Source organism: Prionailurus viverrinus, chromosome A2, assembly GCF_022837055.1.
Source record: "Prionailurus viverrinus isolate Anna chromosome A2, UM_Priviv_1.0, whole genome shotgun sequence".
Classification (NCBI taxonomy): domain Eukaryota; kingdom Metazoa; phylum Chordata; class Mammalia; order Carnivora; family Felidae; genus Prionailurus; species Prionailurus viverrinus.
In genome coordinates, this window is record NC_062562.1 from 13,915,378 (window position 1) to 13,934,135 (window position 18,758).

At 55.8% G+C, this 18,758-nt stretch overlaps 1 protein-coding gene across 2 annotated transcripts in view; it reads right to left on the minus strand.

Moving 5' to 3' along the window:
- Positions 1 to 6,566: 6,566 nt before the first annotated feature.
- Positions 6,567 to 18,758, minus strand: part of PBX4 (PBX homeobox 4) — a 44,280-nt gene continuing 32,088 nt past the window's right edge. For both annotated transcript variants that reach the window (XM_047850695.1, XM_047850694.1), the window contains exons 3-8: positions 13,785 to 14,032; positions 13,316 to 13,506; positions 12,912 to 13,047; positions 9,863 to 10,004; positions 9,545 to 9,651; positions 6,567 to 7,225 (exon numbers count right to left, since the gene is read on the minus strand). In XM_047850695.1, coding sequence (XP_047706651.1) covers positions 7,133 to 7,225; positions 9,545 to 9,651; positions 9,863 to 10,004; positions 12,912 to 13,047; positions 13,316 to 13,506; positions 13,785 to 14,032 — 917 coding nt within the window. In that variant the 3' untranslated portion in view covers positions 6,567 to 7,132. The remainder of the gene's footprint in view (positions 7,226 to 9,544; positions 9,652 to 9,862; positions 10,005 to 12,911; positions 13,048 to 13,315; positions 13,507 to 13,784; positions 14,033 to 18,758) is intronic.

Below are 18,758 nucleotides of genomic sequence, written 5' to 3' on the forward strand. Positions count from 1 at the left end.
CTCCTCCTCCTTTTTGGGAGGCCTGGGCCCCTGGCCTTGGCCCCCGTCTGCCGTCTGGCCCGGCTGAACACAAACACTTGGAAATGGCCGACCCAACGGAATCTAGGTTGTGGTCAGGCTGTGGCTGAAGAAGCCACTGGAAAAACACGCAGTCCACGGGGCCAGGCCCAGCTTACGTTTCACCAAGCAGGAGTGGCCTGCCCAGTGCCCAGAGCCGAGGAATGCTCGTTTTCGAGCTCTTTGGAACCTGTCATCTGAGCAATCTAGCTGCTGGGTGCTGGGTGGTGCTACCTTCTGTCTCGTGTCGTCAGGCTGTGACCTGCCTCCTAGGGTGTCCTTGAAGAATCAGGTCTCTTGGGTTGGCCTCCTGGTCCAGCTGCTGTTGGAGACCCCTTGTCTGCTTGCATGACCCTGACGATGGGGAGTTCACCCCTTTATGGCTATTATTCCCTGCAGCCAAGAGCCTGTAATTGGGCAGATTTCTCACAGGAAGCTCTGGCTCCCTTGACCACACAGAGGGGAGGTCAGGCAGCCCGAGCACCCCGCACCTACACCCCTCTGTGCGTCCAACCCCTCCCGGGCCTCTGGATGACCCCAGGCCCTTTGGGTTCAGTGTGGCACCTGAGTGTCTCTTCCCAAAATGTGTTCTTCACCTTGTGGCCATATTTCGGTGCTATTTGCCCATCCACCTGTCCTGAGCCACACGGGCCGGGCAGGTGGCCCACACATCCATTAGGCACCTACTGCTAAAGCACTTTACTTACATCTCTTCTCTGATCCCTCCCAGTGAGGCTGTTTCTGTTATTGCCTCAGTTGACAGATGGGGAAACTGAGGCTCAGCCAGTTAACTTGGTATCCTGGGGTCACAGGGGCAGATCCTGGACGTGGAAGCCTGTTTCCTACTGGAACCAAGAGAGCAGCCTGGGCAACCTCATCTTTTGGGCTGAGGCATCCCCTGGAGGCCATAGGGGGAGCAGGTGGGCCTGAGTGTCTCCAGCTTTCCAGAAGCTCCAGTCACTCCCTTACACACCCTCCATGACTCCCATGGTCCCTCTCAGTGGGGCTGGGGGCTCTGGATGAACCCTTGCGGGGTCACCACAGAGACCCCTGAACACAAAGCCTGGCTTCTTGGGTCAAACCTAGGCCCCGACCCCTGTCAACTTCACAGCCTCAGTTTCTCTCAGCTGAAGAACAATAGGCCCAACAATCGCCTCTGCTTCTTCGGGTCTTAGTGAACACAAGCTGGCATGCAGTAGGTGCTCACTAACTGCATTCTCACCCTCAGTAACATGCAGGAGGGGGCAGGGTTTGAGTTGAGGTGTTCTGGGCTCCCCTCCCTAGGCTACTGCCACCCCCCCCACCCCTGAGCTTTGCAGTGATATTGAGTGGGGGATATTAAAACTCCCCAAAGCACCTAAATCAGGGCCTCAATTTCCCCACCAGTGTCTGAGGGCCTCCCGACCCCTCCTCCAGGGTTCTGGTGTGGAGGGTCTTGAAACACCTCCTGGAGTCTTAGGGGAACAGAAATCTTTACTAACGATTGGATATGGGCCCTCATCAGGCACTGGACTTCCCATCTTGAAACTGCACGCGGGGACCTTGAAACTGCCACAGTGCACTTAACTTGCGCCTGGATATATCTCTGCAGCCTGGACTCTAGGAGCCCTCTAAGTCTTCCCGTGGACTGGTCCAGGGGATCTGGAAATTTCAACTAGGGCTTGGTCATGGGGAGCCTCCAAACTCCCGCGGGGGGGTCTCAAACCCCCTATTTCGAGGATCACATCTTTTGCGAAGGGTGGGAGGCTGCGGCCATTCTTGGAGGCAGGAGACTGGGGTGCGGGTGAGGTGGGAGGGAAACCTGAAAGGGGTTTGGACCTGGGCCCCTCTGAGCCCAGGGCCTGGGGGAGGGGGCGGCGTCCGGGACCCAGGGCAGCAGCCACCAGAACCCCAGTCTCTGACCCTCCCCTCTGTCCCAGACGACCCTGACGGCTTCCCGGGAGGTGGAGAAGGCCCGAGGCCGGGAGCAGCTCTCGCGAGGGGAAAAGCTTCAGGGCGATAAGAGGCGGGGCCAGGATCCGGGGGCGGGCCCAACACCCCCAATAGAAGATGAACCCAGGGCTGGGGCGGGACCGCACAAGGAGAGGGGCCAGACGAGGGGAGGGACCAGACTAGGGGTCTTGAATACTCGAGCCGAGCCGAGGTCCCTGAGAGGAGGTGGGTCGATGAGGGGCGGGGTCTAGTTGGACAGAGACCAGTTGCCTGCCAGATTCCCTAACCCTACCCCGCCCCAGGAGAGATCATGAAATTAAACCAGAAGCTGCGGGAAACTTCGACCCACGACCAACGTGGGGTGATTGAAGTCGGAGACCTTCCCCACACACAGACCCCAGCTCTCCTCACCCCTCAGCCCTCCCCAGGACTTCCCCATCAACCAGGCAGTCGTGAGGTTGAGGACAGAGAGGGGCAGCCTTGTCTCTAGGAACACACAGTCCACTCCCCTCCCCAGGATTTCAGGGCAGTTACCCCCGCCCCCGCAACTGCGGGAATCGCCCTATCTCTACCCCAGAAGAGAATGAGGTGCAAGGCAAGAGACATGACAACGCCCCCAGCATCTTAGCCACCCCTCGCTAGACTGAAGTCCCAGGATGCTGGTGTCAGGGACTCTGAGAGGTCAGGGCCTGGGAAGAGGGGTTTGGGAGGGAGTGGGATGGGAGCAGAAGGAGCGGTAGAGCAGTTAGCTCTAGTCAAAGACGGGAAGAGAGGGCAGTCAGGCAGGCACTCAGTGCAAAGGCCCTGGGGTGGGAATGCTTTATAGGACGGGTAATGAGGTTGGCGAGGAGGGAGACGAGATCGACTTTGTTGGGCTTGGAGAAGACACAGGAGGGGGATTTGGATTCCAAGAGGGAAGAGAAGGGAAACCAGGTTAGCTAAGTAAATAGGCCTGGATCTGATTTACGTTGTAAGATCGCCCTCTGGCGTCCCCGTGGAGAACGGGCAGAGAGACGGGGGAGTCTGTCAGTTTATTCTGGCAGTCACAGCCAGGCCGATCTTGCTCAGACGACCGGCCTCCTGTCTTCCTGTCTCAGTGTTCCCTTCGGCAGAAGGGGTACAGGATAGCCCACACCTTCTGAGAGCGCCCCCTACGTGCACATCGTCTCAGTGCTGTCTCACACGATTCCTACTGAGCTTTACTTTCTATTCCCACTTCAAAAAGACACATTGCAAGAGACAAGTTGAATAATAATGATAGTAATAGTGACGAATGAGGTCCCGTTTCTTGCCCTGAGCCAGGCCCTTTACGTGGATCAGCCCTTGGACAGCACAGACACAAGGTGAGGGGGTCTTATGTCCTTGGTAGAGGCAGGCGTCCAGACCCCCCCAGCTCTGTGCTCTCTGGCAGGGTCTGCGGGCCACGGCGACCCCTGGTGGTAGGTGGAGGGACCGCTGGACCTCTCACACCGCGCTCCCCCCCCCCCGCCCCCCCCGCCCCCCGCCCCCATCTCCTCTCTCTGCTGTGGCCTCCAGTTCCCTCTCCTGATGGGTCCCCTCAGATAGAAACCCTGATCATGCACCTCCAAGCCCTGTGATCACCCAGGTGGTGGGTGGGCAAATTCAGGCGGGGTTGGGGGGGTACACACCTGACTTGCTGTTGAGTGGGAGTGGGGTGGACCGAGCCGCAGGGAGACTAGGATGCCATGGAGGGAAGGTAGTTCAGCTCTGGGCCGTCAGGGTTGGGGTGTCTGTCACACAGCTGGATGTATTAGTTGTGTTCAGGAGAGAGAAATTTGGAAGTCCGGAGAAGCCAGAATATGGAACAGAAACCAAGCAAGAGAGGATGTCATGGAAGACAGAAGACTAGGTTTCAGGAGCAGGAAGGAAATGAAGCTGCATTAGCATCGAGAAGTGACCGCCAGACAGAGCAGCGTGGGTTCAGTGGAGCGATGAGGCCACCGACTGGTTCAAGAAAGAACCCGAGACTGGAGCACAGTCAGCTGGGGGGGGGGGGGGGGCGGGTAGATTCCCAGCAAAGAGTTGGCCAGGGTCCCCTCCACGTGGGAGTGTAACTGGGACAGCTACACCAGGGAAATCTTGAGGGTGGGAGAGGGTGGGATACTCCGGGACAGGTCGTCTGGGCAACAGAGAGGTGTGAGGTAGAGGTGGAAGGTGTGGGCGTGGAAGACAGCGGTGACCGGGGGTTCCCGAGAGACATAGACAAAGCAGCGACTTGCGGTTCCCAGCCTGATGCAGGAGCCCTCCTACGGCTTGGCCTCCCGCTCACGCGCGCCCTCTTGTGGCCATGGTGTGAATTCGGACTGTGGTTCTCTGGGCTGCAGGCCTGGAGCTGGGTCTTTAGGAGGGTTTTTAATTTGTTTTATATATATATAATATATATATGTCTTATATATATTATATATGTTATATATATGTCTTATATATATTATATATAATATATGTCATGTATATTATATGTTATATATAATATATAGCATACATAATATATAACGTACATAATATATAACATATATAACATATGTAACATATATAACATATATATAAATCCACCTTCTCCAATGAGATATTCAGTCATAAAAAGGAATGAAGCCCTAACTCACGCTGCAACACGATGAACCTCAAAAACATGCTGAGTGAAAGAAGCCAGTCACAAAAGGGCACAGAGTGCGATTCCAAGTATATGAAATGTCCAGAACAGGCAAGTCCGTAGTCACAGAAGGGAGAGAAGGCAGATGGGTGCTTGCCAGGGGCTGGGGGAGGGGATGCGGAGTGACTGCTGGTGGGGATGGGGTATCCTTTGGGGTGAAGGAAGTGTTCTGGAACTAGATAGAGGTGGTGATTTCACAATCACACTGTGAATGTAATCAATGCCACTGAAATTATTCACTTGAAATGACTAAAATGGCATATTTTGCTATATATATTTATCACAATTTTTTAAATGTTTATTTTTATTTTTGAGAGAGAGAGAGAGAGAGAGAGAGACTGAGCGCACAAACCGGAGAGGAACAGAGAGAGAGAGGGAGACAGAAAATCTGAAGGAGCCTCTACGCTGTCAGTGCAAAGCCCAAGGTGGGGCTCGAACCCACAAACTGTGAAATCATGACCTAAACCGAAATTGGAGGCTCAACCGACTGAGTCACCCAGGCGCGCCCCTTACACAATTTGTATAAAGGAGAAAGGGGAGCCTGGGTGGCTCAGTCAGTTAAGTGTCCAATTCTTGATTTCAGTTCAGGTCACGATCTCATGGTTGGTGAGATCGAGCCCCTGCTTCGGGCTCTGTGCTGACAGTGCAGAGCCTGCTTGGGATTCTCTCATTCTCTCTCTCTCTCTGCCCCTCCCCCACTCTCTGTCTCTCTCACAAAACAAATAAATTTTAAAAATGGCGGGGGGGGGGGTGTGAAGGCACCTTTTCCCAGAGGCCAGCCCTGAACGCACCGCCGAGTTCTGCTCATGTTTATTCTCCTTTTTCTCTAGAATATAATTTCACTAGACCAGGGCCTGGGTCTGTCAGTGAGTCTTGGGCTGCAGGGAACCAGGAAGCAGGCTCATTAGACCTGGGGACAGGCACTTAGGGCAGGAGGAGGGAGTCAGCTGCCACCTTCGGTTGCAAACAATAAAAAACCCACACTGAGCATTGCAAGGAGCCCGCAGTGCAGGGCGGGTCCCCAGCTGGCACCTGAACAGACCCGGCCAAGGCCAAAGGGCTGGCAAGGGAACCACGCCTCACCTCAGATGTCCCTCCTGTCCCACAACTGCCTGGACCGACCGAGACACCCCCCCCAAGCCAGCTGTAGTTTTGGGGCTGCCCAGCACCCAAATAGTTCCTGCTGGCAGGGACGTGGTGAAGTATTGCTGGGAGGGCAAGGGAGAAACCACTGCTGCACCGGGAAGCCCCTGATGGCTGCCCCTCGGCCACCCTGAAGGCTTGCAAGGCAGTGAGGGAAGAGGAAGTGCAGCCACGCCAGCGACTGTGCAAACGCCTGGCTGGGGCAGGTTCCCAGAGCAGCCCCATAGAGGCCCCGAGCCGAGTGGCATCGTGGGCGCACAGCCACTGACGTGGGCCCCAACTACATGTTCAGCGCTGAGGCCGAGGGGCTCCTGCCATGGCGCTTCGTTCGCTGGAGGAAAATCCTGGTCAGACACAGAGGCGGTGGCTGCCCCAAGCTGCACCATGTGGAGAACAGCGTGTGCAGGGTGGGGACACGCACGCTGGGATATATCACAGGCCATCTTGGTGGGATACGCTGAGCCCTGCCCGGCAGTGGTCACCTACGGAGAAGGGGCCCGGCCCAGGCGGGTTGTGATGCTTTCTACGCAGGCCCTCTTGTACGCCCGCACGACAGAGTCACTTCCCGGCTCTTCAATAGCAACAGAGATGGAATGTGGACATGGTGTGGTGACAAACCCGTGGCTGGGCCGAGCTCCTCTTGACCCCCACGCTCACTGGCGGAGAGGGACGAGGAGGCAGAGGAGGAGAGGGGTGAGGGGACCAAGAAGTACTCCCAGGAATCAGGGAAGGCCTCGGACCCTCAGCACTTCATGAGCACAGATGCAGGAAAGCACTTGGGAAATTTATTGTCTTTAGTGATACGTCAACTGAGAATGGAAGAACTTATATTAACGGAGAAAACTACAAAACCAATTCCCAGTAAAATTCTGAGCTCACAACAGACTTAAACAAAAGCATAATGAAATGATACGGCAGAAGCGAGTGGGGAAGGCGGCGTCCGGGCCAGTCGGCACACGAAGGGACAAACGAGCAGACAGACTCACGGCTCGGACACCGCCCAGCTACCGCCGTGGCCGGAAACAAACCTTGTGTGAACAACATCAACGTGAAAAGAAGTCAAAAGTTGTAATGGGAGGATTGTGACAAGTCCTAGAAGAAACAATGCACAGTCTTATCATAAAATTACTGTCAAAAAAAACCCGAAACTGAATCGAGAAAATGAGAGCATCTGAGACCATTTCGAGTCCCAGCCGGCAAGCAACGGACAGCAGCAACCCAACGGTTCTGGGTTTTCTGAGGTATAACGGGCTGCACGCGCAGTAGAAGGTCAAGTGCCAGCAAACTGTGGCGGGTCACGCGGTCTGCCGTCCTGCTTGTCCCCCAAACTTAATTAGATGCATCTGAGTTGATGCTCCCGGGGTCTCCGGAGGGGGAAGCGGTCAACACCGGGGGGGCGGCTCCCAGCCGGCTGCCCCTGGCCTGAGAAGACAGAGACTGAGCGTCAGAAGGCCGCCCATGATACCGACGGCCCGTCCCACCCCACGTCCCCGAGAACCGAGGAGAGGAGCCAGGAGACAGGGGGCAGACCCAGGGGTCCCTCTTGAGTTACAGGTGGCCTCGCCACCTGACCCCTGATGTGGACCTGCTTCCTCGGCAGGAAGCGGCCTCCACTGGCCACCTACGGGGCTCTGGTCAGGGACCGATATGGCATCGTGGCACAGCCAAGGCTTCTACACTTTCTGAGGGGGACGCAGACCCTGTCAGGCCCGGAGCTGATGACAGTCCCTGAAACATCACGGCCAGATGCAATGAGCGGGAAGGGGCTTGGAACCCTGGCTGGACGCTGGTCTGGTTCGGCAGCCAGCAGGGTGACAGCCATGGCTACCAGGCCTGGGGCTTTGTCTGTGGCACAGGGACAGCCTCAGGATGTTTGTCCACAGGATCCCCCACCCACCGTAAAGAAAACACCACCGAAAATGGCTCTTCACGGGTGGCCTGCTCCATGGCGAGTCCTGTTTGCAGCGCACGAGAGCAGGGCCATTCCCTCTCCCGGCTCCCAGGTGTGATGTCACACCCTCCATGTGACCCTGAATTCTAGGTCCCTCCAGAGACCACACAAGCTCCTCTCCACCTTCCTCTCTCTAGCATTTTCCTTACAGGCTGAGGCCTCCTGCCTGTACCCTCTTCCTCATCTGACCCCACCAGGCCACGACCCTGCTCCTTGCCCCACCTGGCCTGGTCTATTTCCTTGGCACGTGTCCCCAGGCCAGTATCAGGTGAGCGATCGACAGACTGTGGGCTTCCTGAGGGTGCTGCCTCATCCTGGGACATGGGGGTGCTCCACTATCAGTCTGAGAGCAGCGGGGACGAGGCCTGGCCTTGGGGGACACTCTGCCCTCGGAAGGACACCCATAGGCCCTGTGCTCCAGGAAGGAGGCCATGGGTGGTGGAAGGGAGAGGTCCAACCACAGGACTGAGAGGTGACAGGTGAGTGCCCAGGTGTGGGACTGGCAGCCCAGATGTTCCTTGAGTGCACAGGGCAGAGGTGATGGCTTCCAGCTGGGGTGGCCTCAGCCCTTGACCTGCTCTCTTGGAAGAGCATCTGTGCCTGCCCAGCACAAGGGTGTCCACACCAGACCGAGGACATTCCCACTTGCTGTGTGAGGCCTACAGGGAAGCCACATCAGGACTTAAGCAGCTCCAGATCTCCTGGGGATGGTTCTAGGGGTAAGGGCGGACCTCGTCTATCAGCTCCCCTCTGGGAGACACTCACTCCCAATTCACTCTCACACTCACACCCACTATACTTGAGTCACTGAGCCCCAAGGAACGCACAGAGCAAGATGAGGCTCGGCCACCTGGTGGCGCCAGAGCTCCCTGTTCAGCCCAGGTGCTCATTATGGGCTGTGGGGTTGCCATGGTGATGGGACATGCACCACCCAGCATCAGGTCCTGCCAAATGGCTCCAGGGGGCATCCACTCCTTGCACCAACACGGGGCTAGCTGGGGATAAATCAGTGGAGGGTCACCTGGCACAGTAGGGTACACTTGTGTGAAGAAAATGGTGGGCGAAGGCCCTGCCCGATGCCACACATCCTCTTTAGGGTGACCCTGTATGTGGGCCAGGCCCTTGTGACAGACAGCAGGATGCAGGGGAGGCACCAGGGGCCATAAGACGGATGGGGCCCCCCAGTCCTGGCTGGTCCAACACACTGCCCAACATCCTGAGAAGGTTCCAGAGGGCACATCTGAGGTGCCCATGATTCCTGGCTCGTTTTCTTTCCAGTCACCAAAACAGATCTTCACTCTGGCCCAGCTGGGCCCTGGGGAGGGGGTAGCCTGGCTATGGCAAGGCCAAGGCACTGACATGGCAAAGGGTCTGAGCCTAGAGAGCCTTCATGTTCCAATGGTCAGGGCCTTGTCTGCCTGTCCCCTCTTACCCCCTTGGGGACAGATGTCCACTGGGAGGGAGGGCTCCATCCCACCAGCCCCAGCAGCTACTGTGAACAACCGAGTCCTGGGACTGGGAGTGAAGCACACAGGTTTTTACAAAGTGGGCCCCACAGGGCCGTGCCCCTGAGGCAGCTCTGTCCAACTGCAGCCATCAAGACGATGAACCACGTACCCAGTGGGCCCCTACTCATTGCTGGGACCTCTGAGGGAGGGTTGTGGAGGCTGAGACGTGGCTGGCAAGATGACCCACTCCAAGGACCTACCACCCACCTGGGCTCTGCATATCTGTCCCAATACTGAGTTGGAGACCCCAAGGGCATCCTCGAATTGTGCCCTGAAACTCACCTGAGACCGTAAGCTGCCTCCCGCAGGGGCGGGGCGGAGAGAGGCCAGTGTCTGCAGGGTGACAAATGCATCCCTGGCACTGGTCAGCGGGAAGGGACCGGAGGAACCTGGAAGGGGTAGGAGGTGTTGGGACAGATGTTCCAGCCCCAGAAGTGACAGAGACTCCTCAGGTGGGGTCTACCAGCCCCTCAGCCAGGAAGGGGTGGTGGGCACAGCTCCCAGCATCTGGCTCCCCTGGCCCCCTCGCCCCTTCCCCTGCAGCTCAGTGGGCATGGCCATGCATGAAGGACAGTGCCTGGGCTGGGCGGCCTCACTCACCGGAGCTGGGTGTCGATGGGCAGCTAGCCTGGCTCCCCAGGCCCCCGACTGCCATTTTAGTCGTATAAATGGTAGCTTCTTCTTGAAACTTCCCCATGTTCTTTTTATACCGAATTCTTTTGTTGCCAAACCAGTTAGAGACCTGTGGACACACAGAGAAAGAAGTCACTGGGAAAGCTGACCAGTAATGAGATAATGTGAACAGATGGTGGGCACTCTCTGAGGTGCCCGTGCTCCCACTGTCCAGGAGGAACATCTCTGAGTGGCAACACGGGGCCCTGGGGCCAGGTGAGAGGCCGGGACTGAGAAGCTGGTGCTGACTGAACCGTGGACCCAGGGCAGTGGCCGCGGCGGGTGGGGGCCACCTCGGAGCCGGCCTGCCCTGTGGCAGAGGAAGGCCTGAAAGCCAGGGATGGGAAGTTGCTGGAAGGACACAGGCGCGTCGGACACATGGAGAGATGAGCATCCGCTCCCTGCAGGGGCAGGAACAGACTGAATTCTGGATTCCTCTTTAGGGAAAGTGAGAGTCAGGGGGACACATATCCCCTGAGACCCAGTAACCACATCTCTGGGAATTTGGTCTAAGGAAAGAACACACTGGATCCACAACTTATCAAAGGATGACACGGACGGACAGACAGGGCAGTGGGGAGGAGTCGAGCGCTGAGCTCAGTGCCTTTTTACTTGCGCCTTGCCCTTGTCCTCAGAGCAGCTGGGGACAGCCGCCGTCACAGCCATCCTACAAGCAGGCAGGCCCGGCGGGTGCAGGAGCTGGCCCAGGGCCAAGTGGGCCAAGCCCAGCGGCCTCCAAACCTGTACCAGGACTGGGCCAGGGCTTCTCCTCTGGGGTCGTTCTCTGCGGCGGGGCCGTCCTGGGCGCAGGAGGGCACTGACCAGCATCCTTGGCCTCCATCCAACCCCACCCAAGGGTTGTGACAATGGAAATTTCCCCTGGGGGCAGAATCAGTGAGACCCCAGGGCCAGCGCCTTCCACGGAGACATACACAACTAGAAACACTTTAATATCCCCACAGTAAGGCCTGGGGCCCTGCCGTGAAATATATGTGGTTTAACCAACAGTCATAAACAGTTGAGTTACGGTGGCAGGGTTTCGATGACCTTTTCTTTTCTAAAAATGTATTCCTTTTATGTCCCTACGTTATCTTCTGTGTTAACCATGAAAAGAAAAAGCTCTGTGTGTGCTCCTGTCCCTCAAACAGTGTCTCTTCCCTTCTGCCCCCGGGTGTGAGGGTGGCCAGAGCAGCACTTGCTTCCCACTTACCTACACGGAATGTGCTGGAACGTCTTTGTGGAACTAAGTATGCAGAGGAATGGTAGCAAGCAGTTTTCCATGTGAATTTAACTGGCAGAGCAAACTTCGTGCGTGGGCGAGGCAGGGAGGCTGGCCCTGTCCTGGGCAGATAGGGGTCCCGGTGGCTGGGGAAAGAGCTGGTCCCGGGCCAGGGTCTGCACCCCAACATGGGCACCTCAAGCACGTGTGGGCACAGCACAGGCTCTCGGCTATCCTCTTGAACAGTGCAGCTGGGAGCCACTGGCCACCCCTACCCGGTCCCTCTGGCCCTGTCGGCCAAGCCAGCTACAGCTGCTGCCCAGGTTCCCCTCAGCACCCCATCTGAGGCTCATCCACGGCCCCTCACCCCCTCCGGCCTCCTCAGCCTGCAGCTGCAGCTGATTCTATCTTGAGAACATCTGTGGCCTCACTTGGGACACTTGCGCTAATGGTGCTCCCCTTACTCTCTCCTCCTGAGAACCTCGCAGCTTGCACATCTGCACCCCAAATTCAGAATCCCCCCTCTGCTGACCGTCCGCCACTTCAGGCCGTCCCGGGTCACGGGGGACCCGCCACAGTGAGGAGCAGCTCCCAGCACAGAATTCCGCTGCTCGGTCAGTCGGAGTCACCGGAAGGTGGCCAGAGCTTTTCAAGCTTTTGTTTCCAACGGACCCTCCCCTTAGACGAAGTCTAGACCCGAGGCCCATCTGCTTTCCGTAGGCGCCGGGCTCTGAAACGAGTCTGGGTGTCCTCCAGACAACTGCACGAGGTGGCCGCTGCGCTTCGCAAGTGCACCTGACCTCAGCTCTGGCCTTGGTGCCGAGGACGCAGAGCAGTTCCCCAGTGAATGCAGTCAGATGTGTCAGCAAGGTCCTGCTGCCTATGTAACCCTGTGGGGCTCCTGCGTGCGCCTGTCATAAAGTCGCAGCTAGACTTGGCCCGGGCCAGGGCAGAGGCTTCTGGCTAAGGGCACAGGTTCTGAAGGCAGCCGGGCTGGGCTGGAAATTCAGGCCATCCAACTGCCCTTCAAAAGCTGGAGGAGGGGCCGCCTCCGAGCGGAAGGTGATGTGCAATGAGCTAGACTTAGTGCCAGTCACCCTGGGGCCACAGGCCCCGGGTGCTGCCCTGCGGTGTGGCCTGCCCCGGCCTCGCACCGTCAGCTGCCTGTACTCACCATTCCCGCTGTGAACCTCCTGAGATGTTTCTTGGGCTCCTGTCTCAGCGCCACCTCCCTTGCCCCCAATTCCACCGAGAAGAACACTGGCAGTCCAGACTCCCAGGGTCTCCCAAGGTCGTCCAGGTCCCAGCTCTGATCTGTACCACCACTCCCCATGTGGAGCCAGATGTTGCCAGATGTCCTACAACCCTGGCCACACAGTCTGGAATACCGGAGAAACAATCAAGCACCCGTGCATTCAAACCTCTCCCAGTATAGCTGAACAGGTACTTTGGCACGAGAGCTGGTCTGTCTAAATTAAGTCCTAATTTTGCTCCAAGCTCTTTTTCTTCGCCTCCGCTTACACCCTCACCTCTCTCACGCAACACAGGACATCCCTGCCATACAAGCATGATATTAGACGCTAAGGACTGCAATTCACAGAGGGCCACCCTCTACACTCCACTGGTCTTGTGTCAGGGACCTCACGCGCCACCTGTGTGCTCCACACAGTTGATGAACTTCCCTGGGTGTCCTCCTCACTGGACGTGACCTTCTCCCCCTTCTATGTTCAGGAAGGCATGGCAGGAGAGGACCGTCACCTGGGAGACTGTGATGCCGCCCTTCCTGGCCAGCCCTTCTTTGGCTTCTTCACTGGGATAAGGGTTGTTCAAATGGGAATAAAAATACTCATTCAGCACTTCCGTGGCCCGCTTGCTGAAATTCCGCCGCTTACGCCTGCAAAGATGGACAGCCTCAGCCAGTGTGTACACACTGGCCTCTAGTGATGTCCCCTCACGCCCATCTGTGATTTTCTAGCGGTTATAACAGCAGCAGTCAACACTTCTGAATTGCCTCCCAAGAGGCTGTGTGAGGGCTATGCCCACAGCCATGGGGGGAGCCCCTGGACAGGCTCGGAGGCCCCCAGAACTTAAACCCAAGCCAGCAGCCGTTTCTTCTTCTTAAGAGCTGACCCTGGGGTTGCGGGCAGTGCTCAGGGCCTGACCTGGCATCAAGGAACCGTGAACGCAGGGTCATCACGGCCTCGCAGGTGCTCTGCTTCAGCTGCATCTGGATGGCACTGAACTTGCCATGGATGACACTGACCATGCACTCGATCTCCTTGGGCGAGACGGGCCTCATCCTGCTCTGCTCCCGGAGAAGGTTGGTGACGTGCGTGGTGAACTCGCGGCAGGCCTAGGGTGGGGACGCACATGCCAGCTTGTGACCACCCAGCGGGCTGGCTCGGGGCTCCACGCGGGACCAGCCACCTGCCACCCCCCGTGGCCTCCGCACAGGCTGGCTACTGAGAAGTGAATGCAAAGGGTTTCCAGCAAAATTGGCCACCTTTGCCGTGAGACCAAGTGCGTGTACTCCCCGGTCTGTGCCACAAAAGAAAGGGGGTTAGTGTTCCACGTTTTGCTCTGACAAATGTGCATTCACATGATAGAAACTCTTCCATGCAGAAAGATCACCTGTTCATATTTCTCTAGCTCAGAGTGGTAAATCTGTCGGATCTGGGACAGCTTGGCCCTGTAGTCAGAGTGTTCAAGGCTATTGTCATTTGAACAGCCACCTGGTGTTGCTGTGTTGGCCGCTGCTACCGGGCCTCCTCTTCCTCGCCTCTCCGGCCTGGATACGCCCTCGGCCAGCAGCATGTTATCCAGCCGCATGAGCTGAGCGTTGGGGGGACATTCTTCTTGAATGCCATGGATGCTTAACCCTAGATAAGAAAGATGGGACTAAATCAGCGTCTGCCGTCGGAGCGAAAACAACCACAACAGATTATCAGCACTGGGGTCATATCTGAACACTCCATGTCTGAACACAGAACTCCTGAGGGGAAAGGAAGGCTTCCTTTTATCCGGTAACACACACCGAGTCACCCACTTTGATAGTGGCCCAGGTGCCATACAGGAGGGCAGTCCAGGGAGTGCAGACAGGACACAGCTCAGTGCAGCCATGTGGGCAGAGCTCAGAGTCCATGGCTGGGTCCACACGAAGGCCTGGACAGGGCAGGTCTGGGGTGGCACATGGCCCTGGAGAAGGCTGAAGCCCTGAGCCGTGCCTGCAGAAGGGAGAGGAGGGCACATTTCCAGATGCTCATGCCAGGACATGGACGATTCATTCGCATGGACACAAATGTGAGTGGGAGCCTAGCGTGAGTGCAGGGCTGTGTTGGTGTGCCTGGGACTGTGTTGTTGTGTGTTGGGAGGGGAACTGCTACTATAAAGTCAGAGAGGAAAAGCTTGATCCAGAGGGTACCAGCAAAGATGAATTAATCCACTTAGAGAATTTTTTTGAGAGAGAGAGAGCACAAGCTGGGGAGAGAGAGACAATCTTAAGCAGACTGCACGCTCAGGGCAGTGCCCAATGCAGGACTCGATCCCATGACCCTGGGATCATGACCTGAGCCGAAATCAAGAGTTGGGCGCTCAACTGACTGAGCCACCCAGGTGCCCCTCCACTTAGTTTAAGCAGAGAAACAAGACATTTGGCTCCGAAACTTGAAAAAGCTGTTCCAGCTGGGCTGAGAGAGTGGCCTGCTGGAGGGCAGGGCCAGACAGGCAGGGGAGGCAGTGGGGAGAGCTGTCCCCATCCAGGTGGACACAGAGCAGCCGCAGGGCAGCCAGAGGGAGAGTCCCCAGGATCCCTGACCACTGGATGTGGCTGTGAGAGAAAGAGGCCAGGGCAACTCCCAAATCATGTGGGCAGCACGATAGATGGCACCACATTCTCCCAAGCACAGTATGCAGAGTGGCAGGTGGAAAGCCTGACCCAGCCTGGGTCCCTGACCTAGCCAAGCACAGATGTGAAGTCGTTGCTTACTGGGAGTTGGGATTGAGCTGGCCAGTCTGGGTGGGAGACAGGTATTCATGTGTCATCGGCATGTGGGGTGTTCGTATCCACCTGTGCCTGCACCTGTACTTATGAGAGGTAGGCCACGCCCCCTGAGTGCTGGAAAACCAACATAAGGGACAGGAAAAGGAGGAGATGGAAAGAATTACCAGGTAGGTCGAGGAAAAAAGAGAAGTAGTCATGGGGGTGAAATGTGGGCGTAGTCATTAGACCGCTGTTGCTCTCTGCAAAAGCAGCTGTGGGGTATGGCAGGGGAGAACCCAACTAGAAAGCTCCAGGGACCATGGAAGGCAGGCAGTGAAGGGGGGGGGGGGGCGGAGAAGGCTGCTGCAGGGGCTGTAGATCCAGGCTCAGATCCGAGGAGGGGGGGCTTGCAGGACCTGAGTTTTGTTTGCTTCTTTAGTGACAGCACAAGTGTCCGTGGCTACAGAGAAATAGGTGGGTGATGGTTGCGTTGCGGAGGTCGGGTGGGGGGGGGGGCGTCCTTGAGGGGAGGGAGGCAGGGAATGGGGAAGAAAGCGATGATGTCCATCTAGTTCTGACTTTCCAGAAAAACAAAGTTTAAAGGGTTTTCTTAGTGGGGGTGGGGGCGCCTAGGTGGCTCATTTGGTTAAGGGTCCTACTTCGTGGGTTTGAACCCTGTGTCAGGCTCTGCGCTGATAGCTCAGAGCCTGGAGCCTGCTTCACATTCTGTGTCTCCCTCTCTCTGCCCCTCCCTCTCTCACACTCTTTCTGTCTCAAAAATAAATAAATGTTAAAAAAAAATTAAAGTGTTTTCTTGGGAACTGGCTCTTTTAATACTATCAACTACTGACTTAAGCCCTCAAATAAGAAAGAAGTCAAGCCCTGTCATAGATATTTATTTGCATATCACTGTCCCTCTCCTGTTCCCTGCATAAAGGATTAACCTTTTCTGCCTAAAATTTACTTGTGAAACCATAAAGAGCTCAGAAGATATCCTTGTAGGAATGTCCCTCATGTGTGGGGACGCTTGCCATCTACTCAGTCCCACTGGGTTGCAGTGGGGGGCTTTCTGAAAGCACGGAGGGGAAAGTGACACCTTCATCGGTTCCCCACTAGAGAAGTGGAGACCCAATTCTCTCATAATCTTACTTGATGTTCAAGAGGCACCAGAGGTGAATTTGAGTTCCTGGGCTCAACCAGGACAGGGCTCACAGGGCTGCACACACCCACCATCTGGTTCTTGCAGAGTTAACCTGCACTGCCTGGTCTTTGTACAGGCCCTGCCCCCCTCCCCGCCTCACCTCTCCTTGCCCAGAGTAGATAATGGAGGCCCTCCTGCTCAGTCCCTTTTCAAATCCTATAGACTCCACCTCCTCAGTCAACTCACCTTCCATCCCCTCCCTTAATGCCATTCCTGGGCCCTGCTGTGCTGACCCCTCCCCTGCCCTCCACGATCTGCCGAGAAAATTCCTCTCTCTGTCCCATCCATCGTGCACACCTGCAAGCTGACCACCTTCAAACACGGTGTTCGTCGTGCCAGTCTTTGGTTCGAAGACCTCAACAACTCCCTGGCATCCACAGGTAAAATCTGGAATCTGACACCAGGCACTCATGGACTTGCCTGACGTCTCTCCAGACTCACCTTTGTGAACTTTTCCTCTCCTGGGCCCTGCACACCACCCTTTGTCAGCACGACGGACACTGCTCCTGTCTCGTGTTTATTTCGCAGCTCCTCCCTGAGTGCCCGTGGCCCAGGTAGGGGATCGGGAGTGGGCCAAGAGGAACACACAAGGCCCGATCCTTCCCCAGGGGACCCCCAGCATGTCCTGGCATCCATGGTGGAGAGGCTATCTCCACCTCTTCCATTATGACTTCAACTGAATTAGGGAAAAGAGCGGACAGGGTTGGAGCATGAGGTTTAGTGAAGGCGTGTGTGTGCACGCAGAGGTGTGGGCGCATGTGAGGGTAAATGTGTGTGTGTGCACACACGTGTATGTGTGACTCTGGGCTGATCCAGGGAGTGTGGCAATGTTTCTCATGTTCTTTTATCTACCCAACAGCAAGCATCTAAGAGCCCATCACAAGCTGGGTACCACACCAGGTGCTGAAGATTTTTAAAAATACACCAAAAACATGGTGCTTGCTGTTCTCAAATGAAAATTATCAAATTACAGAGAATACCCAAGCCTTTTCTCACATCCATCTATAGGTATGTATTTTTAATGTTTGTTTATTTTTTTGAAGGGGGTGGAGGGGCAGAGAGAGAGGGAGACACAGAACATGAAGCAGGCTCCAAGCTCTGAGCTGTCAGCACAGAGCCCGACGCGGGGCTCAAACCCACAAACCGTGAGATCATGACCTGAGCCGAAGTCAGATGCTTAACCGACTGAGCCACCCAGGCGCTTTTCAATGTGCTTTTTCAATGTGAACCAGCATTTCAAAACTCAGCTCCAAATAAGACTGCATCAATACATACCTATAGATGGGGCGCCTGGGTGGCTCAGTCGGTTAAGCATCTGACTTTGGCTCAGGTCATGATCTCACAGTTTGTGGGTTTGAGCCGCGCGTCGGGCTCTGTGCTGACAGCTCAGAGCCTGGAGCCTGCTTTGGATTTGGATTCTGTGTCTCTCTCTCTCTCTCTCTCTCTCTCTCTCTCTGCCCCTCCCCTGTTCATGCTCTCTCTCTCTCTGTCAAAAATAAATAAACATTAAAAAAATAAAAAAAATTTAAAAAAAAAAAGGACATATCCTTTGATCTCCAAATTACTATTCTGAGAACGTGTCCTACAGGAACACTGACACCTACCGGTGTATACTCTACCTACAAAAGTACAAATGGTGAATATTGTACTTTTGAAAAACTGAAAGCACCTAGATGTCCATGAATAAGGAGACAACATGCCTGTCACACCTCAGGCCTTGTGGTATTAACCATGCATACGCCTTGAGGTGCTGTTTTGGTAAGCGATCACACACTACAAGCTTTATTTCTTTAAGGCCGATCATTTTTGCAAATGAGTAAAAGCAAAACCAAAAAAAAAAAAAAAAGTTACCCCGCGCTTTGGTCACCACCGCCAATTATAGCTGCGGACATGGCTGTGCAGAGTACATGTGTCTGGCTGTCACTTTACCTGCTTGCAAAGTGCCCTGTGCCCTTCGTCAGCTGCCCCTCCAGTGCAGCTCTGTCTCTCCCTCAGCACCAAGCGTCTGTCCTCCCAGGGCACCGCAACGGGCCTAATTAGGGTCATTAGTTACTCATTACCGTCAATTACAGCAAGATCATTCCCGTAGCCTGTTCCAGAGCATCTCAGACTACTTCTCAGCTCCCTCAAGGGCCCTCCACTGGTGCCTGGGAGGCCTTGGGGACCAGGAGCTTAGCTCAGGGACACTGTCTCTCAGAGGAACTTAGAAAAGGAGGTAGGACCTAAAATAAAGCCCCTCAACACCTGCCCCCCCCCCAGCCAATTGCCAGATTTCCCTCTGTTCCCAACTTCCTGAAGGTGATAAAAACCCTAGTGAATCAAACAATGAACTCCAGTGTGACTGTATTTGGAGGCAAGACCTGTGAGGAGGTAATTAAGATTGAACGAGGTTGGGGGGTGTCTGGGTGGCTCAGTCGGCGAAGCA